Source organism: Coregonus clupeaformis, chromosome 15 (genome assembly GCF_020615455.1).
Source record: "Coregonus clupeaformis isolate EN_2021a chromosome 15, ASM2061545v1, whole genome shotgun sequence".
Taxonomy (NCBI): domain Eukaryota; kingdom Metazoa; phylum Chordata; class Actinopteri; order Salmoniformes; family Salmonidae; genus Coregonus; species Coregonus clupeaformis.
In genome coordinates this window covers 56,941,594-56,968,416 of record NC_059206.1, presented here as the reverse complement: position 1 = coordinate 56,968,416, position 26,823 = coordinate 56,941,594, and the positions used below count along the sequence as shown (strand labels likewise).

Genomic DNA, 26,823 nt, shown 5'->3' with positions numbered 1-26,823 from the left:
CGTCATAGTTTCGCTCCGCCGGACTGAGGCTTCTTGGAATAAAAAGCACAGGGGCGGAGTTTAGGTGGCGCGCCGGGACCGTTGCGAAAGCACGGCTCCTACACCGGCCTCTGACACGTCCACCTCTACCTGAAATGGCAAAGAGGGATCCGGATGCGCCAGCACCGGGGCCGAGGTAAACAGGTCCTTCAGCCTCCCAAACGCCCTGTCCGCCTCGGCAGACCACTGCAGACGCACCGGACCCCCCTTCAAAAGAGACGTTATGGGAGCTGCCACCTGTCCAAAACCCCGGATAAACCTCCGGTAGTAATTCGCAAACCCCAAAAACTGCTGCACCTCCTTCACAGTGGTTGGCGTTTGCCAATTACGCACGGCTGACACCCGGTCTACCACCATCTTCACCCCTGACGCAGACAACTGATAACCCAAAAAGGAGACCGACTCCTGGAAGAACAGACACTTCTCTGCCTTGACATACAGGTCGTGCTCCAACAGCCTCCGCAACACTCGCGCACCAGGGCCACATGCTCGACTTCGGGTAGGCGAGTACACGAGAATGTCATCTATGTACACGACCACCCCCTGCCCCTGCATGTCCCTGAAGATCTCATCCACGAATGATTGGAAAACTGAAGGAGCGTTCATCAACCCGTATGGCATGACAAGTTACTCGTAATGGCCCGAGGTGGTACTAAAGGCTGTCTTCCATTCATCGCCCCCCCTAATGCGCACCAAGTTGTACGCGCTCCTGAGATCTAATTTAGTGAAGAAACGCGCCCCGTGCAATGACTCCGTCATGGTCGCAATCAGCGGGAGTGGATAACTGTACTTCACCGTGATCTGATTGAGACCACGGTAGTCAATGCACGGGCGTAACCCCCATCCTTTTTCTTCACAAAAAAGATACTCGAGGACGCAGGGGAAGTGGAGGGCCGTATGTATCCTTGTCTCAGAGATTCGTCTATGTAAGTCTCCATAGCTCTCTTCTCCTCCTGAGACAGAGGATACACATGGCTCCGTGGGAGCGCAACTCCTGCCTGGAGGTCTATCGCACAATCTCCCTGCCTATGGGGAGGCAAATGCGTCGCCCTCGACTTACTGAACACAATAGCCAAATCCCCATACTCAGGGGGAACGTGCAATGCGGGCACCTGGTTTGGACTCTCCACTGAGGTAGCCCCTACGGAAACGCCTAAACATCGACCCACACACTGGGCAGACCACTCCATCAGAGCCCTCTCCTGCCACGAAATAGATGGGTTATGGGTACTCAACCAGGGCATGCCCAGCACCACCGGATACGCAGGCGAGTCGATCAGAAATAGCTGGATCATCTCCTGATGACCCCCCTGCGCACACATCCTAAGTGGCGCCGTGACCTCCCTGATCAAGCCCGCACCCAACGGACGGCTATCTAGGGCATGAACGGGGAAGGGAACGTCAACAGGGAGAAGGGGAATCCCTAAGGCTAAACAAAATTTCTTATCAACAAAATTCCCAGCCGCGCCTGAATCTACCAGCGCCTTATGCTGGGAATGAGGTGCTACCTGTGGAAAACGCACAGGCATACAGAAGTGTGCAACAGAGAGCTCTGGGTGAGTGGGGCGCCTACTCACCTGGAAGGACTCCCCAGTGCGGGACCTGTCGTCTTCTCCCCTAGGAGGCCATCCCCAGCACCTAGCCGCGGTGTGTCCTCCCTGACCACAGTTGGTGCAGGAGATGGACCCCCTCGTCATCCGACCCCTCCTCTCTCTAGCGCCAGCGCCCCCGAGCTCCATGGGGCACGGCTCGGAGGCGCTGGAGGGTGAAATGGACGGACCCCCATCGGGACGTCCGCGGGTAGCTAGCAGGGTATCCAGCCTGATGGACATGTCGACCAACTGGTCGAACGAGAGGCTGGTGTCCCTACAGGCCAGCTCCCTACAGACGTCCTCACGTAGACTACATCGGTAGTGATCGATGAGGGCCCGCTCATTCCACCCTGCATCCGCCGCTAGAGTACGGAATTCTAAGGCGAACTCCTGGGCACTCCTCCTCCCCTGCCGGAGGCAGAACAGACGCTCCCCCGACGCTTTCCCCTCCGGGGGATGGTCAAACACCGCCCTGAAGCGGCGGGAGAACTCGTCGTAGGTGATGGTGGTAGCGTCGATTCTCCTCCACTCTGCGTTGGCCCATTCCAACGCCTTACCGGAAAGGCAGGAGATCAGGGCGGACACGCTCTCGTGTCCCGAGGGCGCCGGGTGCACGGTGGCCAGGTAAAGCTCCACCTGGAGAAGGAATCCCTGACACCCGGCAGCGGTCCCATCGTAGGCCCTCGGGAGCGAGAGTCGAAACCCTCTGGGTTCCGGAGCGGGAATGGGCTGACTTGCCGATGGTGCGGGCAGGGAGGATGGTGGTGGAGGTGTCCCTCGGGTCTCCCAGCTTCGGATGGTGGTGATCACCTCCTGCAGTGCGGACCCCATCCGCAGGATCTGGTCATTCTGCTCGCGGACCCGGTCCTCCAGCGTCGCCTGTGCTGCTGCGGCTCCTGCTGATTCCATTCGAGGGTGTGTTATTCTGTCAGGTAGATGTAGGTGGGTGTGGTGGTGGAATCAGGCGCAGGACGCAGAACGTTAGTCCAACAGACTTTAATAGATGCACACAAAAAAAATCACGAATAAATGCCCTGAGGCGAAAACTCCGCACGTAGGCGAAAATAACGGGCGCACTAACAGGTGCGACAAAACACTCCAAACAATATGGAGAAATAGCTAAACCGAGCAAACAGTAGAATAACAGCCTACCGGCACGACAGTAAAACAATAACACACAACACTAGACAAACACAACGAGAATTTATAGGACACTAATTACACTAAACGATAACAGGTGTAACAACAATCAGACAAAAGCAAACGAACATAGAAACATGCAACGGTGGCAGCTAGTATTCCGGAGACGACGAACGCCGAAGCCTGCCCGAGCAAGGAAGAGAGGCAGCCTCGGCCGAAACCGTGACACAGAAGAGGTTTGGGAGAATGTCATATGGTCAGATGAAACCAAAATATAACTTTTTGGTAAAAACTCAACTCGTCGTGTTTGGAGGACAAAGAATGCTGAGTTGCATCCAAAGAACACCATACCTACTCTGAAGCATGGGGGTGGAAACATCATGCTTTGGGGCTGTTTTTCTGCAAAGGTACCAGGACAACTGATCCGTGTAAAGGAAAGAATGAATGGGGCCATGTATCGTGAGTTTTTGAGTGAAAACCTCCTTCCATCAGCAAGGGCATTGAAGATGAAACGTGGCTGGGTCTTTCAGCATGACAATGATCCCAAACACACCGCCCGGGCAACGAAGGAGTGGCTTCGTAAGAAGCATTTCAAGGTCCTGGAGTGGCCTAGCCAGTCTCCAGATCTCAACCCCATAGAAAATCTTTGGAGGGAGTTGAAAGTCCGTGTTGCCCAGCGACAGCCCCAAAACATCACTGCTCTAGAGGAGATCTGCATGGAGGAATGGGCCAAAATACCAGGAACAGTGTGTGAAAATCTTGTGAAGACTTACAGAAGACGTTTGACCTGTGTCATTGCCAACAAAGGGTATATAACAAAGTATTGAGAAACTTTTGTTATTGACCAAATACTTATTTTCCACCATCATTTGCAAATAAATTCATAAAAAATCCTACAATGTGATTTTCTGGATTATTTTTCTCATTTTGTCTGTCATAGTTGACGTGTACCTATGATGAAAATTACAGGCCTCTCTCATCTTTTTAAGTGGGAGAACTTGCACAATTGGTGGCTGACTAAATACTTTTTTTCCCCACTGTACATGGATGGATGCTTCTCCTTCTCTGTCACAGATGCCATGGTTTCCCTTAGTTTGAAGATGTAATCCGGAGACAGGTGTTTTATACATCAGCCTTCTGTGTGTTCTCGTTTCAACTCCCTCGTCATATTTGCAATCAAACGCCAGAATTTTCTCCATCTCCTTAGCTATCATACTCTAATTCCACCGGGCATTCCACTGATTTCAAAACTCGGTCCTCCAGAAAGTGGAGAGCAACACTTTTGCAGTTCTACCATGTGATATCTTTCAAAAAAGCTGCGTTAGAAAGGATTACCTACACATACTGACCAGCTCATGTTATAGACAGAAGCATGCTACATGGCAGACCAATCCGAACTCATCTCTCGGCAAGTCCAGCCCAGCCATTATCTCAACCAATCATGGCTAGCGGGAAGGTTCCTGTCTTTTTCTGTGGCTAAACCAAATAGGCTAGTAATTTAACACTTTTTTTTTCGTATTTACAGATGGTATACAAGTTTGCTATTAAGGCACATGAAAGTTCACGTTCCAGAAGGCATTTCTTCCAAAAAACACATTTTGATAAATAAAATAACGTTTACGTTCAAATGGCTCTCCTGTGAAGTAGTGACGCACGACATACACCTAGATTCCTGAAACGAGTCACATATGCTGCATATTTCTGGGCCCATATTTGCAAGGTATCCAAGACTATGAGTGCTGATCTAGGATCACTTTTGGTTTTCAGATAATGAAAAATAAGATAGGGGGTACCATATCAAGCGTCTCAACGTAAGAATGACATCGGTTGCATTTTAAAAAGTTGAACAGTCAATTTTTACACAATGTAAAAATTGTTTACAGTTAGTCTAAATTCAGCATTTCTGACAGTATTTATAAACAAATAAAGACATCCTCTCTTTTAGTAGATTGAAAGGGGCTCCACATGCCTTTGGCTCTGTGCACTGGATGTATCACCCACAAACACCTACCAAAACAAGTTTTGCGTGTGATACTGTCAGTGCACAGAGCTACAGGCATGTGGACCAGAGTAGGAAACAGATTTTTTGCCAAAACGTGTACCTAGCTCATGATTACTGTTATTTTCAGTAAAACAGTCAATGAAGTTCTGATACAGAGGCAATTAGTGTTCCAACAAAGTACAGCAATGGGTGGCACTAAGGGCACTATAGCAGCCACTCTAGACCAGGTGGGTGGAATTCAATGTCTGTTTTCATTCTACTCTTCTAGACTCAAATATATAACTTGCCATGTATGTACTTTGTATTCCAAAGACCAGGGGTAAAACAGCAGTAATAAAGCTAGTGTTACGCATAAGCTACTCGTACAAAAAGGCTTACCTGCTTTCTCCAATGGCAACCCTTCTTTGCATGTTTTTCCAAGATTGTGTCCCCTATGTTCTCAGATAAACCTGAGCGATACGCCTGCCTCACAATCTCGTAATAGGTGGCACAAGAACCTGCAATGGATATAAGCACAACATTAATTTTATGTTGCTTTGGTGTATGTAAAAATAGCATTAAACATTGAGAGTATCACTCTTTTTCAATGTTTGAATGAACACCTGAGAGAAACATTTAACCATTCTAGATTATTGGTGAAAAGAAAAACTAATGACATCGGGTGACATGTCCGTGCTCTGTGACATCTCACTCATTAAGAATGAGAGCATAGACACGTCTTGCGGGAAGGTAAATCTTTGTGTCAGAGAGAATGCAAAAATATTACATTTGTGAACTCAATTCAACGATCTATAGAATAATTACTTTGCTAGTGTGTATGACGAATCAAGATTTGAAGCAGGTTAGTTAGCTATTTGGTTAAATAGCTAGTGTTAGTTTATCACTAAGGATGGTGGTGTGCAAAACCACAGAATATACACATTCATTCTATTTATAGAGTGCTAATTGTACAAACACATTATAGAAGAGGCCTGTGTATTAAATGTAACAAAAACCCACGAACAGCTAGCAACGTAAGCTAAAAGTAGCTAGCTACTTGGGTGAAATGGTAGTCTAGCTAGCGCCTAATGGTGTGCTACCTAACATTAGCGGTTAGCAATTAGCATGCAACCGTTATATACAAATGTAATAAAAAGCAAACTTCTAAAATACATATGATTAGCGTGGTTAAATGCATGTAATATGAGCCATCATAAAAAAAATATACATATAACATTTAAGAGCCAAAACATTTAGAAACATAACAGAAAAATAATTAATCTGAGATGCCATCTTGTTCTCATTAATTTACAGTGCATACAAAGTTAGCTAGCTTAGCTTGGCAATAGTCATATAAATGGGAAAATCGCACACAAATTATACAACAAAATGAATAGAAAACTCGTCACAGTTTAAATAAACATGTTATCTAGCGTTTTTGAAAACAAAACCATGCTTATAAATGTTACAAACCTGAAAACAGGATAAATAAGGATTTTTTTTTTTTTGTGATCCAATTTAAATTTTTGTCATTTAGCAGACACTCCTATCCAGAGCGACATACAATTAGTGAGTGCATACATTTTTCATACTGGCCCCCCGTGGGAAACGAACCCACAACCCTTGCGTTGCAAGCGCCATTGCTCTACCAACTGAGCTACAGGAGGGCCAAGGAGACAGAGAGTTGGCTTATTTTAATTGGGCTTCTCTTCCGAGTCATGAAGAAGTAGAAAGGTACGCGCCTGCAGCCGTTAAGAGTTTATGTGATGTGCACAGTCCGGAAATTTCCAGAAACTTGTTAATGCATAATCGGGAATTTACTGTCCTGGAAATTCTCGTATCACACAAGTGTTCGGGGATGCATGGGACTGTGCAGAAATCCAGACACTGCATGGGAAATTCCCACTCACGACCGTGCACCTCAAATTTCAATGGAATATAGCAGATCTGATTTCACCCAGAAACTCTGCTTTTCATGCAGTGGCACCCTTTGCAATCAATGGGCAAGTCTATAGGCCAAATGTCCCCTCCCCTTCCGAAATGTGAAAGATGCTAAATTGTGATTTGTCCAAAGCATCTCACGCATCACGTTTTATGACAGATTTACAGTACCATTTATGTTTACCTACAAGAGGTTACACCATACCACACCATACCCCACCTTGGTTTTTTTGTTACTGGTATTAGTTTGGAGGTTGCTTCATCAAGTTGCTTTGACATTTGATCGCAATCAGGAATTTGAAGGGGAAAGGTTGGTGTAGTTTTAAATACCATACCTCTTAAATACATATGTACTGTTTGACAAAGCAAGGGCAAGGCTATCTCCTCTCTTTGATGTTATTATTTTCACATCTACTATATATACAAAAGTATGTGGACACCCCTTCAAATTAGTGGATTCAGCTATTTCAGCCACAACCGTTGCTGACAGGTGTGTAAAATCGAGCACACAGCCATGCAATCTCCATAGACAAACATTGGCAGTGTTACAGGAGGGGGTCCCAGTTACGAAGCAACCCACTAGGTGTCCTCCTCCGACAACCTTAGGCACCTCCTCACTCACAGTCTGGACTAATCATGATCCTGTTGGTGTCACCTGTGTCTACCTGTTCACCTGTGTATTTTTGCCCTCACTTCCCTGTGTTCCCTTGCTCAGTTTTCTCTGCTAGTTTCTCGAAGCCAAGCAGTACCAATCAGTGTCTGATCGCAAGACATTGTACAGGTACTTGAGAAGTGTTCTCCCTGTTTCATTGTTGTTTCAGTCGTAGTTAGCATTTCGTATTTTTGCTGTCAGCCTGTTTTTCTCCTCCTTTATTTTATCGTGACAATATTTAGTATCCTGGCTTTGGGACCACCAGTAAAGATCCTTGTTTCACCATCTCTGCCTACTGTCTATCCTGCACCACACCTGGGTCACACCTCACACCAACCCTTACATGGCAGTAGAATGGCCTGTACAGAAGAGCTCAGTGACTTTCAACGTGGCACCGTCATAGGATGCCACCTTTCCAACAAATCAGTTCGTCAAATTTCTGCCCTGCTAGAGCTGCACCGGTCAACTGTAAGTCCTGCTATTGTGAAACGTCTACGATCAACAACGGCTCAGCCACAAAGTGGTAGGCCACACAATCTCACAGAACAGGACCACTGAGTGCAGAAGTGCATAATGTAAAAATTGTCTGTCCTCGGTTGCAACACTCACTATCGAGTTCCAAACTGCTTCTGGAAGCAACGTCAGCGTAAGAACTGTTCGTTAGAAGCTTCATGAAATGGGTTTACATGGCCGAGCAGCCGCACACAAGCCTAAGATCACCATGCGCAATGCCAAGTGTCGGCTGGAGTGGTGTAAAGCTTGCTGTCCATTGGACTCTGGAGCAGTGGAAACGCGTTCTCTGGAGTGATGAATCATGCTTCACCATCTGGCAGTCAGATGGACGAATCTGGGTTTGGCGGATGGCAGGAGAACACTACCTGCCCCAATGCTTTCCTGTTTCAGCATGACAATGCCCCCGTGCACAAAGCAAGGTCCATACAGAAATGGTTTGTCGAGATAGGTGTGGAAGAACTTGACTGGCCTGCACAGAGTCCAGACCTCAACCCCATCAAACACCTTTGGGATGAATTGGAACGCCGACTGCGAGCCAGGCCTAGTCGCCCAACATCAGTGCCCGACCTCACTAATGCTCTCACTAACGCTCTTGAAGCAAGTCACCACAGCAATATTCCAACATCTAGTGGAAAGCCTTCCAAGAAGAGTGCAGGGGCGACAAACTCCATGTTAATGCCCATGATTTTGAAATGAGATGTTCAACGAGCAGGTGTGCACATACTTTTGATAATGTAGTGTACATAAGCCTACAGTTTCTTTATCTGAATCTCTGATATTCAATACAATTTCAATCAATCAATAAAATGTATTTATGAAGCCCTTTTTACATCAACAGATGTCACAAAGTGCTATACAGAAACCCAGGCTAAAACCCAAACAACAAGCAATGCAGATGAAGAAGCAGGGTGGCTAGGAAAAACTCCATAGAAAGGCAAGAACCTAGGAAGATACCTAGAGTGGAACCAGGCTTTGAGGGGTGGCCAGTCCTCTTCTGGCTGTGCAAGGTGGAGATAGTACATGACCGTTAAGACCAGATTGTTCTTCAAGATATTTAAATGTTCATAGATGACCAGCAGGGTCATTCAGAGGTTGAGGGTTCCATAGCCGCAGGCAGAACAGTTGAAACTGGAGTAACCACACGACCAGGTGGACTGGGGACAGCCAGCAGTCATCAGGCCAGGTAGTCCTGAGGCATGGTCCTGGGCTCAGATCCTCGGGGAGGGAGATATTGACTTTCTCAATGTCTCGTCTGTCCCAGGGAGTACAGGCCCAAGGAGAATGTGACCTTTTTAGAGAATGGGACCAGGGTCGCTGCCTACCAAACCAAGACCTTTGTGTTTCTGCCGGAGAGGTCAGTGGGTGATCCTGACATGGACATGATCACAACCATCAACATCCCAGCTGTAGTGAGTAACTCTCTGTGTGTGTGTTTACACTGTTATGAGCTCTTATTTTTCTCTTCTAAAGCCAACCATCATGTTCAGTGTTGTGGTATGTAGAGGTTTAGCGTAGAGGTTTAGCGGCTCCTAAGTATAAGCATATAATTAATTTCTTAATCTTTCTGTTTTCTCTTTTTTCTTGTTGTGTTGTAGTTGTGTTGTTTTTTGGTCGTTGTGTTCTTAGTTTGAATTTGTGTCGCTGTTCTTGTCCATTAGTGTTCTGTATTTTGTAATGTTCTATGTTTTGTGTGGACCCCAGGAAGAATAGCTGCTGTAATCTCTCTCCCTCTCCATTACCCCCCCCTCCCCCCTCTTATCTCCTATCTATCTATCTCCTCTCTCTTATCTCTGTTATGTCTCCCTCATTCACTTTATCTCTATCTCTCTCTCTCCCTCCCTCTATCCTACCATCCCTCCCCCTCCCTCCTCTGCTCAGGCTGTGATGAACAAGGTAAAGGATAGCTTCTGGAAGAGTTCTATGGTGTCTATCTGGATGAACTCCCTGCATGTGGGCATGTTCATGACGCACTCCGTCAACGAGCTTTTGTGGGGCTTCAAGGACCCTCTGCTGTCCCGCATACACCCCATGAACCCCGAGATCGATGAGTACTTTGGCCTCATGTATAAGGTAGGTCAATAGGGAGTGAATACAAAATACAAAATCTGACACACTCAACCCTTTTTAAGTTCTCTAAAGAACAATATAGTCTATGGTCATTGATACCTGTTTTGTCTGCTGGTGGTTGCCACTTTCACCTGAAGTCTGTGGATGATAAAATATTATTATGATAAAATAATATTAATGGCCTTTTAGAATGATTTTCCTTCTCTTTTCCACTCTGTAGAAAAATGGAAGCAATGATGGTGAATTTGTTTACCATACCGGGGAGGGAGACTTCATGGACTATGGCAGGATAGCCAGATTTAAAGGAGAAAGGTACTGAAACATATTGACCCTGATGACACACGTTTCTGTGTTGTAACTTTAGATAATAGACAACGTGATGCTCACTCACTCACAAATCAAATCAAACTTTATTTATATAGCACATTTCTTACAACTCCAAAATATGTAACTGTAACTGTAACTGTAACTGCCTCCTACAATACATACTGTACATGTACATCATCTTCCCCGAACACACACTGGACATTCTGTCCAAGTTTTATATATTTATTTGATGATGTGAAACCCATCATTGTTCTGGTATAAAGGACTGGAACAGAACAGTCCATTTGTTTCCTAAGAACTGCTTCATAATGCCAGACAGTAACAGAGGACAGGGTTGTGTCCCAACTGGCACACTGTTCCCTATGTAGTGCATTACTTTTGACCAGAGCCCCTATGGCCATTTGGAATGCAGACTGCAGCACCAGAGAAAGAGACTCTCCAGAGGCCCCTAGCTTTCTTTAATACGTTGATTGATAAGTCACACAAGCCTAAACAATCAAGCATTGGGATGGATGGTGCTTTTTATTTAATAGGTATTATAAAGATGTACATGTGTATTTTTTATTTAATCAAGTTACATTTAGAAATACATTTTGTGTTTCAGCAAACTGAGTCTGTGGACGTCTGAGCAGAGTAACATGATCAACGGTACAGATGGGAGTGCCTTCCACCCCTTGCTGTCCAAAAAGGAGAGACTGTACATCTTCAGTCCTGACCTGTGCAGGTAGGCTACAATACAGAATCATACTGATCAGAACATAACAGATGTCTCACTAAACTGTATGTCATAGGTCACTAAAACACACCAATTTTGACAGGGTTGGGGTAAATTCCATTTCAAGTCAAGTCAGGAAGTATTGCTTTTAAATGAGGAAATTTAATTGACCTCAACTCTGCTAAACAGTATGTCAAAGGTCAGTGTTGAATATATACAGTTTTACTGTGGGAAAAGGATCCCACGAGAAAATTGTCTAAGTTCAGAAGCGATGTTCCTCATTGAGCAATGGCCTGTGGTCTCATGAGTGACTTTTCACCTGGTAAGGATGAGAATGTGATGATGAGGTACTGGTTTATTCTGAGTCTGTGGATTTCAAAGCAGATTAACATGATCAATGGGATGGATGGCAGGGCCTTCCACCCCCTGCTGTCCAAGAAGGAGAGACTCTCAGTCCTCACCTGTGCAGGTACAGTATGAAATACATAATCATGTCAGAACAGAACATTATGTCTCACTAAACAGCAGGTTTTGGATCAGTTCCATTTTCTCATTTAATAAAAGTATTGAAAAGCTTGTACCTACTTCCTGAATTGAAATGGAATTGACCCCAACCAACCTTGCTAACAGTATGCCACTGAAAATAAATGCAACACTTTAAGTTGACTGTTCAATACATACAGAACAGTTCAACTGTGGTAAAATGTATCTCAGCTATGTTCCTCATTGAGCAATGATCTGGGTTCTCATCATGCGTGACCTTTCACCTGGTTAGGATTTGAGTGGTGATGAGGTAGTGGTTTATTCTGGGCCCTACAGACTCGCCTCAGCAGAAGAGGAAAGACATATTTTATTAGTGGCATTGGAATAATGTTTCCACATGGTTGGGATCTCATGAGATGGTTATCACTTACACACATGAACAGAGACCGGTGACCTCCCTATGGTCCCCGTCCAGCTATCTTTACCTCTCTATGGCCCTGCTCCAGCCCTGTACATCTATATTTACAGCTGCCTAGATACTAACACAACTAACACAGCTACTGATCAGATACTAACAGACTCTACTGAGAGCTACTGAAAGACATAAACACTAGACTCCATACATAATGTGACCTTACAGTGAATGAAAACTGCCCCTGCAACAGATGTTTTTGTTTGTTTTTGTAATATAATTTCAAATACATTATCTGCGTTTGATTGAGCTTACCTGACTTAATGGACCAATAGAATAGTCCCAAAATGGCAAGCTCTAGCTATCTGGCACTCCAGGCAGGCAAGAGCAAACGCTCAAAGTATTTGAAACATTTAAAATAGTATTTGAACCCAGGTCTGTCCTGCAAGAGACTGCTGCTGGTATTTCTATGATCATGTAACACTGTACATCTAGTCAGCACTACCAGTGAATCCTGAGAATTGGGACTCCTCTGGAATTTATTTTTTACGTTTCTGGCAGACATGGATCAAATGGATCAGTTCTGTTTGATTTCACAATGGACTGTTTCCCAATGGATGTAAAGCCAATCCAGATGGGTTCAGTATGGAGAGGGTCGATGTTTTGTGTAAATCTTTTTTAAGAGCCTTGGTAGGATATTCTGTATATAATACTGTAATTGTTTTTCTGTTGTCTCTAACTAATGATGATGATTGTTACTTTTAATTTTAAATCAATTCTGACCACTGTGTCGCTTTGCATCTGTCTCTTGGGTGGCTGACACTTTGGTGGCTATTGGCAAAGTGATCAGTGTCATCAGAGGTTGATACGTGCACTTTGACACGATCAAACCCCTTTGTGTCTCTGTGACTTTTCACCTGCCTTAAACTCTCCGCTTATTGTTGATTTGGAGGGGGGTTAACGGGGACCTAAATGGCACCCTATTCCCACATAGTGCACTACTTTTGACATTAGGGAAGCAGCCAGTGGCTCACAGCCCACTTCTTGTTATTTTATTCTAATTATAATAGGAAGTTGTTGTTCTAGTCATTAGTCATGTCCAACAACCTTTATACACACATTGTTTTAAGTATTAGGGAAGAGCTGATGCACTATGTCCCACATCTGTCAAATGTCATTTGGCAATGACCAAAGGATCAAGTCAACTGGAGGAAGCAGTTTTTTTTTCTTCGAATTTCTGTTTAATTCCAGAGCTGATGCACTATGTTCCACATTGGACGAATGTTCATCTCTCATGAAAAAAAGGTGTAAATATACAGCTCTGGAAAAAATTAAGAGACCACTGCAAATTGTTCTTAAATCAGCATCTCTACATGTATGACAGCCATTCCATTCCATTGTCTGTTGAATCCAACACAGGCACACCTCATTCTACTGAATTAGGTACTGATTAGGTGATCACATGAACCAAATCTTATTTAACGAGGAAAAGTATAAAAACCACTGCTGTGGTCATCACTATCATCTTGCAATAGGACCAGCTGGATGGCAAAAACAGTGCTAATAGTACCTCAAAAGTAATATTAATCCAAAAATAACTATCGACCATGCCAAAAGGAAAGTTTTGAGTGAGGAAAAGAAGGGTTCAATTCTGGCTTTACTGGCAGAGGGATACAGTGTGCGTCAGGTTGCTTCCATCCTTAAAATGTCAAAGACGGCGGTTCATAAGAACAAGGTCAAGCAGCAGACATTGGGGACAACAAAGCTACAGACCGGCAGAGAGCGAAAACGACTCTCTACTGACCGGGATGACCGCCAACTCATTTGAATGTCACTCAACAACCGTAGGATGACATCAAGTGACCTACAAAAATAATGGCAAATGGCAGCTGGGGTGAAGTGCACAGCGAGGACGGTTCGACACAGGCTCCAATGGGCAGGGCTGAAGTCATGCAAAGCTAGAAAAAAGCCCTTCATCAATGAGAAGCAAAGAAGAGCCAGTCTGAGGTTTGCAAAAGACCATAAGGATTGGACCGTAGAGGACTGGAGTAAGGTCATCTTCTCTGATGAGTCCAATTTTCAGCTTTGCCCAACACCTGGTCATCTAATGGTTAGACGGAGACCTGGAGAGGCCTACAAGCCACAGTGTCTCGCACCCACTGTGAAATTTGGTGGAGGATCGGTGATGATCTGGGGGTGCTTCAGCAAGTCTGGAATCGGGCAGATTTGTCTTTGTGAAGGACGCATTAATCAAGCCAGGTACAAGGTTGTCCTGGAAGAAAACGTTCTTCCTTTTGCTCTGACATTGTTCCCCAACTCTGAGGATTGGTTTTTCCAGCAGGATAATGCGTCATATCACACAGCCAGGTCAATCAAGGTGTGGATGGAGGACCACCAGATCAAGACCCTGTCATGGCCAGCCCAATCTCCAGACCTGAACCCCATTGAAAACTTCTGGAATGTGGAAGATCTTCAAGAGGAAGATGAATGGTCACAAGACATCAAACAAAGCCGAGCTGCTTGAATTTTTGCGCCAGGAGTGGCATAAATTCACCCAACATCAATGTGAAAGACTGGTGGAGAGCATGCCAAGACACATGAAAATCAGGGTTATTCCACCAAATATTGATTTCTGAACTCTTCCTAAGTTAAAACATTGCTATTGTGTTGTTTAAAAATGTATTTTCTTTGCATTATTCGAGGTTTGACAACACTGCATCTCTTTTGTTATTTTTACCAGTTGTCATTTTCTGCAAATAAATGCTCTAAATTACAATATTTTTATTTGGAATTTGGGAGAAATTGTGTCAGTAGTTTATAGAATAAAACAAAAATGTTATTTTTACCCAAACACATACCTATTAATAGTAAAACTAGAGAAACTGATAATTTTGCAGTGGTCTCTTAATTTATTCCGCAGCTGTATACAGTGGGGGAAAAAAGTATTTAGTCAGCCACCAATTGTGCAAGTTCTCCCACTTAAAAAGATGAGAGAGGCCTGTAATTTTCATGATAGGTACACGTCAACTATGACAGACAAAATGAGAAAATAAAATCCAGAAAATCACATTGTAGGATTTTTAATGAATTTATTTGCAAATTATGGTGGAAAATAAGTATTTGGTCAATGACAAAAGTTTCTCAATACTTTGTTATATACCCTTTGTTGGCAATGACACAGGTCAAACGTTTTCTGTAAGTCTTCACAAGGTTTTCACACACTGTTGGTGGTATTTTGGCCCATTCCTCCATGCAGATCTCCTCTAGAGCAGTGATGTTTTGGGGCTGTCGCTGGGCAACACGGACTTTCAACTCCCTCCAAAGATTTTCTATGGGGTTGAGATCTGGAGACTGGCTAGGCCACTCCAGGACCTTGAAATGCTTCTTACGAAGCCACTCCTTCGTTGCCCGGGCGGTGTGTTTGGGATCATTGTCATGCTGAAAGACCCAGCCACGTTTCATCTTCAATGCCCTTGCTGATGGAAGGAGGTTTTCACTCAAAATCTCGCGATACATGGCCCCATTCATTCTTTCCTTTACACGGATCAGTCGTCCTGGTCCCTTTGCAGAAAAACAACCCCAAAGCATGATGTTTCCACCCCCATGCTTCACAGTAGGTATGGTGTTCTTTGGATGCAACTCAGCATTCTTTGTCCTCCAAACACGAAGAGTTGAGTTTTTACCAAAAAGTTATATTTTGGTTTCATCTGACCATATGACATTCTCCCAATCCTCTTCTGGATCATCCAAATGCACTCTAGCAAACTTCAGACAGGCCTGGACATGTACTGGCTTAAGCAGGGGGACACGTCTGGCACTGCAGGATTTGAGTCCCTGGCGGCGTAGTGTGTTACTGATGGTAGGCTTTGTTACTTTAGTCCCAGCTCTCTGCAGGTCATTCACTAGGTCCCCCGTGTGGTTCTGGGATTTTTGCTCACCGTTCTTGTGATCATTTTGACCCCACGGGGTGAGATCTTGCGTGGAGCCCCAGATCGAGGGAGATTATCAGTGGTCTTGTATGTCTTCCATTTCCTAATAATTGCTCCCACAGTTGATTTCTTCAAACCAAGCTGCTTACCTATTGCAGATTCAGTCTTCCCAGCCTGGTGCAGGTCTACAATTTTGTTTCTGGTGTCCTTTGACAGCTCTTTGGTCTTGGCCATAGTGGAGTTTGGAGTGTGACTGTTTGAGGTTGTGGACAGGTGTCTTTTATACTGATAACAAGTTCAAACAGGTGCCATTAATACAGGTAACGAGTGGAGGACAGAGGAGCCTCTTAAAGAAGAAGTTACAGGTCTTGTTTGTAGGTGACCAAATACTTATTTTCCACCATAATTTGCAAATAAATTCATTAAAAATCCTACAATGTGATTTTCTGGAAAAAATTGTATCTTTGTCTGTCATAGTTGACGTGTACCTATGATGAAAATTACAGGCATCTCTCATCTTTTTAAGTGGGAGAACATGCACAATTGGTGGCTGACTAAATACTTTTTCCCCCCACTGTATATGTAAAGTTAAATCAAGTTAAGATCTAGTTGTGGATTCCAAGATTAGAGGAATGTAAACAACTTAAAGATCATCTGGAGTTACCGTTGGGGTCAATATCATTTAGAATGTCAGTTTATGTCCTGAGTTAACTGAATTGAAACGGACCCCAAACCTGGGTACCAGTACCACAGTGATCTCCAGAGGTAATTTCCCCTGTGGATAACTTGTGAGTGACATGACCTGTGACCCCTGACCTCTAATCTATGAGTGTAAATTGGATTTAGGGTCTGTGGGTAGAGGCAAGTGTAGTTCAACACATGTTCACCACTACACAACTTTCTGAAAGATGAGCACATCTCTCAGACAATAAAGTGCATTGTTGCAGGTGGCCTAGCTGAAGACCTGACAGTCAGACCTGGGTACAAATACTATTTAAAATCATTTCAGATATTTTAGCTGGCCTTGATTGAGCTTGCCTGGCATAATGGAACCAATAGAATAGTCACAATAGTCTCTAAGCAGGCTAAAACAAACGTTCCAAGGTTTTGAAAGATTTCGAAACTTTTTGATCCCAGGTCTGCTTACAGTATCCTTCCAGCCTTTTGGCTCAGACTGTGTGTTGTCATTTGTATTTTCTAAACACTACAGAATCCATGGCCACTTTTACGGTATGGTGCCTATAACAGTATCTTATTGTGTAGTGCACTGCAGTTCACTAGCAAAATGTAACACTTTTCACTAGGGGGAATGCAACACTTAACATGATTAAAAGACCACCCTTACTGTTGGTGTGGTTCCATGCATTCATATCAGTCCAAATGTGAGCGAGTAGTTCCCAAGATAGTATGAGCTGTATTAATTTAAAACATTAGTGGGGAATGCTGTAAGTGAATATTGTGTTTTGTTTTTTATGATCATGTTTTGTAATTTAGTATTTTATTGTGTTTTATATTGATGTGTGTGTTTGTATTGTGCAGGGCTCATTTTCAGGCAGTACATTTTGAGTGTTTGATTGACTGACTGATTGATTGTTATTTTGTTTGCTGTGATCCTCAGGTCCATCTTCATGGAGTTTGAGAAGGATGTGGAGGTGAAGGGGCTCCCAGCGTATCGTTTCACCCCTCCTCGTGACGTGCTGGCCAGCAAGGAGGAGAACCCAGCCAATGAAGGCTTCTGTGTCTCCCCCAAAGAGTGCCTGGGTAGCGGAGTGCTCAAAGTCAGCGTGTGCAAAAAAGGTAGTTAGCTCCAGCCCTCTACCTCCACCTCCTCTCCACCTCTCCTCTCTTTATATATTTCAAATCGGTGTAGTACGGCCTATTCTATTTCAATCAGGTGTGTTCAGGGAACAAATTGAGATATACACACCTCAGAACACACACACACACACACACACACACACACACACACACACACACACACACACACACACACACACACACACACACACACACACACAGTCTTGCGCAGATAACCTTGTGGGGACATACAATTCAGTCCCATTCAAACTCTCCTAACCCTAACCCTCAACCTAATTCTAACCCTAACACTTACACTAAATCTAAATTTAAATTTAACCCTAAACCCCCTAGAAATAGCATTTGACAAATATTTATTGGTTTACTATTCTTGTGGGGATTTCTGGTCCCCACAAGTATAGTTAATCACGTCCACACACACACACACACACACACACACACCCCATGTGATTCAGCAAAATATTTTATATTGTGAAACAAACAAGAAATAAGACAAAAAAACAGAACTTGAGCATGCATAACTATTCACCCCCACCCCCAACTATTCACCCCCAAGCTCAGTTTTAGTCTCATCTGACCAGAGTACCTTCTTCCAAATTTTTGGGGAGTCTCCCACATGGCTTTTGGCGAACACCAAACGTGTTTGCTTATTTTTTTGTTTAAAAAGCAATGGCTTTTTGGACAGATACTCCAATCTCCGCTGTGGAGCTTTGCAGCTCATTCAGGGTTATCTTTGGTCTCTTTGTTGCCTCTGATTTAATGCCCTCCTTGCCTGGTCTGTGAGTTTTGGTGGGCGGCCCTCTCTTGGCAGGTTTGTTGTGGTGCCATATTCTTTCAATTTTTTAATAATGGATTTAATGGTGCTCCGTGGGATGTTCAAAGTTTCTGATATTTTTTTATAACCCAACCCTAATCTGTACTTCTCCACAACTTTGTGCCTGACCTGTTTGGGAGCTCCTTGGTCTTCATGGTGCCGCTTGCTTGGTGGTGCCCCTTGCTTAGTGGTGTTGCAGATTCTGGGGCCTTTCAGAACAGGTGTATATACAGTGGGGAGAACAAGTATTTGATACACTGCCGATTTTGCAGGTTGTCCTACTTACAAAGAATGTAGAGGTCTGTAATTTTTATCATAGGTACACTTCAACTGTGAGAGACGGAATCTAAAACAAAAATCCAGAAAATCACATTGTATGATTTTTAAGTAATTTATTTGCATTTTATTGCATGACATAAGTATTTGATACATCAGAAAAGCAGAACTTAATATTTGGTACAGAAACCTTTGTTTGCAATTACAGAGATCATACGTTTCCTGTAGGTCTTGACCAGGTTTGCACACACTGCAGCAGGGATTTTGGCCCACTCCTCCATACAGACCTTCTCCAGATCCTTCAGGTTTCGGGGCTGTCGCTGGGCAATACGGACTTTAAGCTCCCTCCAAAGATTTTCTATTGGATTCAGGTCTGGTGACTGGCTAGGCCACTCCAGGACCTTGAGATGCTTCTTACGGAGCCACTCCTTAGTTGCCCTGGCTGTGTGTTTCGGGTCGTTGTCATGCTGGAAGACCCAGCCACGACCCATCTTCAATGCTCTTACTGAGGGAAGGAGGTTGTTGGCCAAGATCTCACGCAACATGGCCCCATCCATCCTCCCCTCAATACGGTGCAGTCGTCCTGTCCCCTTTGCAGAAAAGCATCCCCAAAGAATGATGTTTCCACCTCCATGCTTCACGGTTGGGATGGTGTTCTTGGGGTTGTACTCATCCTTCTTCTTCCTCCAAACACGGCGAGTGGAGTTTAGACCAAAAAGCTCAATTTTTGTCTCATCAGACCACATGATCTTCTCCCATTCCTCCTCTGGATCATCCAGATGGTCATTGGCAAACTTCAGACGGGACATGCGCTGGCTTGAGCAGGGGGGCCTTGCTTGCGCTGCATGATTTTAATCCATGACGGCGTAGTGTGTTACTAATGGTTTTCTTTGAGACTGTGGTCCCAGCTCTCTTCAGGTCATTGACCAGGTCCTGCCGTGTAGTTCTGAGCTGATCCCTTACCTTCCTCATGATCATTAATGCCCCACGAGGTGAGATCTTGCATGGAGCCCCAGACCGAGGGTGATTGACCGTCATCTTGAACTTCTTCCATTTTCTAATAATTGTGCCAACAGTTGTTGCCTTCTCACCAAGCTGCTTGCCTATTGTCCTGTAGCCCATCCCAGCCTTGTGCATGTCTACAATTTTATCCCTGATGTCCTTACACAGCTCTCTGGTCTTGACCATTGTGGAGAGGTTGGAGTCTGTTTGATTGAGTGTGTGGACAGGTATCTTTAACACAGGTAACGAGTTCAAACAGGTGCAGTTAATACAGGTAATGAGTGGAGAACAGGAGGGCTTCTTAAAGAAAAAATAACAGGTCTGTGAGAGCCGGAATTCTTACTGGTTGGTAGGTGATCAAATACTTATGTCATGCAATAAAATGCAAATTAATTACTTAAAAATCATACAATGTGATTTTCTGGATTTTTGTTTTAGATTCCGTCTCTCACAGTTGAAGTGTACCTATGATAAAAATTACAGACCTCTACATGCTTTATAAGTAGGAAAACCTGCAAAATCGCCAGTGTATCAAATACTTGTTCTCCCCACTGTATATGATATGATATGCCATTTAGCAGACGCTTTTATCCAAAGCGACTTACAGTCATGCGTGCATACATTTTTTTTTTTGTGTGTATGGGTGGTCCCGGGGATCGAACCCACTACCTTGGCGTTACAAGCGCCGTGCTCTACCAGCTGAGCTACAGAGAACCACAATATACTGAGATAATGTGACACTTAGATTGCACACAGGTGGACTTTATTTAACTAATTATGTGACTTCTGAATGTAATTCGTTGCACCGGACCTTATTTAGGGGCTTCATATGCACGCACCACTTTTCCGTTATTTTTTTTTGATTATTTTTTTTAACAAGTAATTTTTTTCATTTCCCTTCACCAATTTGGACTATGTTGTGTATGTCCATTACATGAAATCCACATAAAAATCCATTTAAATTACAGGTTGTAATGCAACAAAATAGGAAAAACACCAAGGGTGATGAATACTTTTGCAAGGCACTCTAAGGGACCCCGGTCAAAAGTAGTGCACTATGTAGGGAATAGGGTGTGACCTAGACTAAATCAGTACAATATCTAAGGAGTAAAGAGTGCCCTGGTGAAAAGTAGTACACTATATAGGGAATAGGGTGCCATTTGAGACGCAGCCCTCATGTCCATTGTTGTGCTCACCCAGCAAGTGTCTCTATATGATTTATCACCGGTCGTTTACTGTAATGCCAAAGTTGCCATACCAAAGGAAATTAACACACTCACTCACTCGTCCATGTTTAAGAGAGCAAACACATTGATTGATTTGTGTGTGGATCCAGGTCGTTTACCATCAGGCCTGGGTTCAAATGCTATTTGTCAAATAATTTAAAATACTTTATTTAGGCTTGATTGAGCTTGCCTGACCCAATGGGACCAATAGAATAGTTGCAAAAGTGCAAACCCCACCCATCTGGCACTCCAGGCAGGCCAGAGCAAACGGTCAAAGTATTTGAAAGATATCAAATAGTATTTGAACCCAGGTCTGTCACCCATAAACCTGTGAGCTTTCCCCTACTTCTATTTAGTTCATATCCTGATCACCAGGCCAGGACATGGGAAGTGAGAGGGGTGTAGCTATATGCTCCAAAATGACACCCTATTCCTCATGGACTGTGGTCAAAAGTAGTGCACTATATGGGGAATAGGGTGCCATTTGGGACAAAGCTCTTGTGTTATGAATTATTTTGTGTTGCCATGCTAATGCCCACTCTCTCAGGTGACTGTGGCTAGCATTTTAGTCACACCACCACACCACGACTCACTCAAACTCAAATCAAATCAAACTTTTAAAGTGCAATTAGAATCGCAACACACTTTGCATTAAAACAATAATAGAAGAACATAGAAAGCAAAACAATCATCTTATTAAAAGCCGGCAGAAAATATGGGTTTTTGAAAGTGATTTAAAAACCTCAATAGTGTTTGCCCCTCTTACCTGACAGGTTGTTTCACAACTGAGGTGCTTTAATAGAGAATGCTCCGTCCCCCCGTAAGATCTTAAAATCTAAAATCAGACCGATACTTTACAGGCAGCCAGTGTAGTGCAGATAAAACTGGAGTGATGTGCTAGTGTTGGTTAAAATCCGAGCTGCAGTGTTCCGTACAAGTTGTAAGCTTCTAATAGTAGAGTCTGAACAGCTGGAGAGGAGGGCATTACAGTAGTCTAGCATAAATTAAACAAATGCATTAACCAGTTTTCGGCATCTGGCTGAGAGATGAAGTGTCTAATTCTGGAAATGTTCCTAAGATGGAAGTATGTTGATTTGGATATGCTTTTTACGTGGTTGTCAAAAGTTAGGGCGGGGTCAAAGGTAACACCAAGGTTTTTAACAACCATGTTTGGTGTAATGAGGCAACCATCAATGTTGAGCGTGAGGTCTGACACTTTGTAAGTTTCATCATTTCTGTATATCAGAGTTTAAAAGCAAGAACTTGGTTGTCATCCAGTGTTTACATCTGGTGATCCAAGTCTCAAGGCGGGCTGCCTGTAAAGCATCATCTGGTTTAAAAGATAAATACAATTGGGTATCATCAGCGTAGCAATGAAAGTGCATGTTGTGCTTACGAATGACATTACCAAGGGGAAGTTCAAGGAAAATAAAAGGGGTCCAAGCACAGAACCTTGGAGAACGCCACATTCAACCTTGGAACCTTCAGATGAATGATTGCCCATGTGAAAAAATTTATACCACTCAGAGAGGTATGATTTGAACCAATTGGGAACCTGTCCTCATAGCCCAACCAAGTCTAATAGCCTCTTAGTGAGAATAGCATGATAAATCGTATCGAAGGCAGCACTTCAATCTAAAAGAACAAGAATAGAGATTTGACCAAGGTCAAACGACAGCAGTAGGTCATTTACTACCTTGACAAGTGCAGTCTCAGTGCTGTGAAATGGTCTAAAACCAGATTGGATAGGTATCAAAGACACTGTGTGAATAAAAACATTATGTCAGCACCTGGGCTATGGCTTTCTCTTGTATCTTAGAAAGAAAGGGGAGATTTGTGATCGGCCTATAGTTTTTTTGTTTTTAGGCCTATCAATTTTTTTTAAAGAGGTCTAATTACAGCCAATTTAAGAGATTCAGGAACTATCCCCGTTTGTATAGATGTGTTTACAATTTGGTTTAAATATTGGTTGGCCTATTAGTGGGAGGAGTTCTTTGACTAGCTTTGTGGGTATAGGGTCAAGTTGGCAGGTGGTAGGCTTGGAGTGCATAATAAATTCAACCAAGTCAAGGGTGTTAAACAATCCAGAATAGCTGTGGTCTCCTCATAATCCTGTAGGGGTTGTGGCATATCAAATGGATTCATTGAGATTTTAGCTCTAATTGTAGTAATTTGCTCATTAAAAAACTTCATAAAATCCTTGCAGGTGAGGGTAAAAAATTGCTCAGGCAGGCTGGGGCCTGCTTCTCTGTGAGGCTGGCTACAGTGCTTTTTGTTCATTTAGAGGAGTAGGACGCATGCACAGATCCTAGGGTTTTCTTGTAATCCGTGATGCTTCAAGCTTGGAGGAATGCCACTGTGATAGGAATGCTAGAATCTATAATTTCTGGTTGGATGTCAACAAGTTTTTGAAGTGTGAAGGAATTTATAAGGCGGCTAAAATAAAATCCAGGTTCAGCTCTAGGGCGGACTGTCAATAGAATTTCAAAAGTTCTAAGAATGTGGTCTGAGAGTACAGGATTATGAGTAGAGACTGATACATTTAAAACATCAATACCAAAGGATAGGGCTAGGTCTAGCGTATGGCTATGGCAGTGGGTGGGCATGGATACATTCTAAGCAAAGACAAAATACTCTATAAGAGAGGAAAATGCTATTCCCAGGGCATCACTGTTGTTGTCCACATATACATTAAAATCACCTACAATTACTTTCTTGTCAGATAGGATTATAAGGCTTGATAAAAATTCAGCAAATTCTGTCAAAAACTTACTATAAGGACCAAGTGGTCTGTAAACAGTGGCAAAAGCAGTCTTCAGAGTGAGTACCACAAAGGAGGAAACGTCAGTAGCAGCAATAGGTTTAAAACAGAGTCTGGGCTCGTGTATGATGGCTATCCCAACACCTCTTCCTGATTCACAAGATATCTATTGGAGCCACATACTCATCAGGTCTCAGCCAGGTCTCCGTTAAACTCATAATATCTATCTTACTGTCAGTAATAAGTTAATTTACAGTTTAAGTGCAGCTTTAGGACTGAGAGATCCAATAGGCCAAGTCTGATAAATTGTTTAGTGCCTGTAGCTGAGATGTGATGAGTCTGTATAGTAATGAGATTACTCACATTTGATCAAGGCTGTCTTTGTTGTCTTTGTAGACTTTGTAGTCTGGGCCTGGGGTATACATGTTGGATGGCGTGAATAAAAGTTTGCAAAGGAGGAATGTCTTCATTAACATCACAGATAGACAGTCAGTCTTAAAAACAGCTGGCAATGTTGCTCGAGAGTACACTGGATCCTCTGTGGTTTGGATGTAGCCCATCCCTTTTAAAGAAAGCCTACACAGCAGTAGGAAAACCATCACCTCTGTTCTACTTCCGCCACACGTACTGTAACGTGAACAGAATCCCCTGGCCTTTCCACCCCTTCAGGTTTTCAGTTGGCACCCTATTCCCTATATAGTGCCATCCCAGCTAACAATTCAAACCAAATAAAATTTTATTTGTCACATGTGCCGAATACAACAGGTGTAGACCTTACCGTGAAATGCTTACTTACAAGCCCTTACCCAACAATGCAGTTTTAAGAAAATAAGACTTAAGAAAATATTTACTAAATAAACTAAAGTAAAACATTTATTTTTAAAGTAACAATAAAAAAAAACTATATACAGGGGATACCAGTACTGTTTCAATGTGCGGGGGTACAGATTAGTCGAGGTAATTTAGGTAATATGTATACAGTACCAGTCAAATGTATGGACACACCTACTCATTCATGGGTTTTTCTTTATTTTTAATATTTTCTACATTGTAGAATAATAGTGAAGACATCAAACTATGAAATAACACATATGGAATCATGTAGTAACCCAAAAAGTGTTCAACAAATCAAAAAAAAAAAAAAATTGAGATTCTTCAAAGTAGCCACCCTTTGCCTTGATGACAGCTTTGCACACTCTTGGCATTCTCTCAACCAGCTTCACTTGGAATGCTTTTCCAACAGTCTTGAAGGAGTTCCCACATATGCTGAGCACTTGTTGGCTGCTTTTCCTTCACTCTGCGGTCCAACTCCTTCCAAACCATCTCAATTGGGCTGAGGTCGGGTGATTGTGGAGGCCAGGTCATCTGATGCAGCACTCCATCACTCTCCTTGGTCAAATAGCCCTTACACAGCCTGGAGGTGTGTTTTGGGTCACTGTCCTGTTGAAAAACAAATTATAGTCCCATTAAGCACAAAGCAGATGGGATGGAGTATCGCTGTAGAATGCTGTGTTAGCCATGCTGGTTAAGTGTGCCTTAAATTCTAAATAAATCGCAGACAATGTCACCAGCAAAGCACCTCCACACCATCACACCTCCCCCGCTATGCTTCACGGTGGGAACCACACATGCAGAGATCATCCATTGAAAGACACAGCGGTTGGAACCAAAAATCTCAAATTTGTACTCATCAGACCAAAGGACAGATTTCCACCGGTCTAATGTCCATTGCTCGTGTATCTTGGCCCAAGCAAGTTTCTTTTTCTTATTGGTGTCCTCTAAGAGTTTAAGTTTCTTTGCAGCAATTCGAACATGAAGGCCTTATACACGTAGTCTACTCTGAACAGTTGATGTTGAGATGTGTCTGTTACTTGAACTCTGTGAAGCATTTATTTGGACTGCAGTTAACTCTAAAGAACTTATCCTCTGCAGTAGAGGTAACTCTTTGTCTTTCTTTCCTGTGGCGGTCCTCATGAAAGCCAGTTACATCATAACGCTTGATGGTTTTTGCGACTGCACTTGAAGAAACTTTCAAAGTTCTTGAAATTTTCCGGATTGACTGACCTTCATGTCTTAAAGTAATGATGCACTGTCATTTCTCTTTGCTTATTTGAGCTGTTCTTGCCATAATATGGACTTGGTCTTTTACCATATAGGGCTATCTTCTGTATACCACCCCTACCTTGTCACAACGCAACTTATTGGCTCAAATTCGTTAAGAAGGAAAGAAATTCCACAAATTAACTTTTAACAAGGCACATCTGTTAATTGCATTCCATGTGACTACCTCATGAAGCTGGTTGAGAGAATGCCAAGAGTGTGCAAAGCTGTCATCAAGGCAAAGGGAGGCTATTTGAAGAATCTCAAATATAAAATATATTTTGATTTGTTTATCACTTTTTTGGTTACTACATGATTCCATAGTTTTGATGTCTTCACTATATTCTACAATGTAAAAAATTGTGTCCAAACTTTTGACTGGTACCGCTCATGTACAGTACATGTAGGGGTAAAGTTACTATTCATAGATAATAAGGAGCAAGTGGGGGGTGGTCAATGCAAATAGTCCAGGTAGCCATTTGATTAATTGTTCAACAGTCTTATGGCTTGGGGGCAGAAGCTGTTCAGAAGACTTTTGGTCCTAGACATGGCGCTCCTGTACCACTTGCCTTGCGGTAGCAGAGAGAACAGTCTATGACTTGGGTGGCTGGAGTCTTTGACCATTTTTGGGGCCTTCCTCTGACACCGCCTAGTATAGAGGTCCTGGATGGCAGGAAGCTTGGCCCCAGTGATGTACTGGGCCATATGCACTACCTTCTGTAGCACCTTATGGTCAGATGCCTAGCAGTTGCCATACCAGGCTGTGATGCAACCGGTCAGGATGCTCTTGATGGTGCAGCTGTAGAACCTTTTGAGGATCTGGTGGACCCATGGCAAATCTTTTCAGTCTCCTGATGGGGAATAGGTGTTGTCGTGCCCTCTTCCCGACTGTCTTGGTGTGTTTGGACCATGATAGTTTGTTGGTGATGTGGACACAGAGGAACTTGAAGCCCTCGACCCGCTCCACTACAGCCCTGTCGATGTGAATGGGGGCGTGTTCGGCCCTCCTTTTCCTGTAGTCAACGATCAGCTCCT

The 26,823-nt window shown here is 43.4% G+C and overlaps 1 protein-coding gene across 1 annotated transcript in view; it reads left to right on the top strand.

Moving 5' to 3' along the window:
- The window catches only part of LOC121582742 (lysosome membrane protein 2-like), a 78,804-nt gene that overhangs the window by 31,693 nt on the left and 20,288 nt on the right, over positions 1-26,823 (top strand). Inside the window, exons 3-7 of the mRNA XM_041898819.1 lie at positions 9,120-9,267; positions 9,737-9,928; positions 10,146-10,237; positions 10,857-10,976; positions 17,410-17,588. Coding sequence (XP_041754753.1) covers positions 9,120-9,267; positions 9,737-9,928; positions 10,146-10,237; positions 10,857-10,976; positions 17,410-17,588 — 731 coding nt within the window. The remainder of the gene's footprint in view (positions 1-9,119; positions 9,268-9,736; positions 9,929-10,145; positions 10,238-10,856; positions 10,977-17,409; positions 17,589-26,823) is intronic.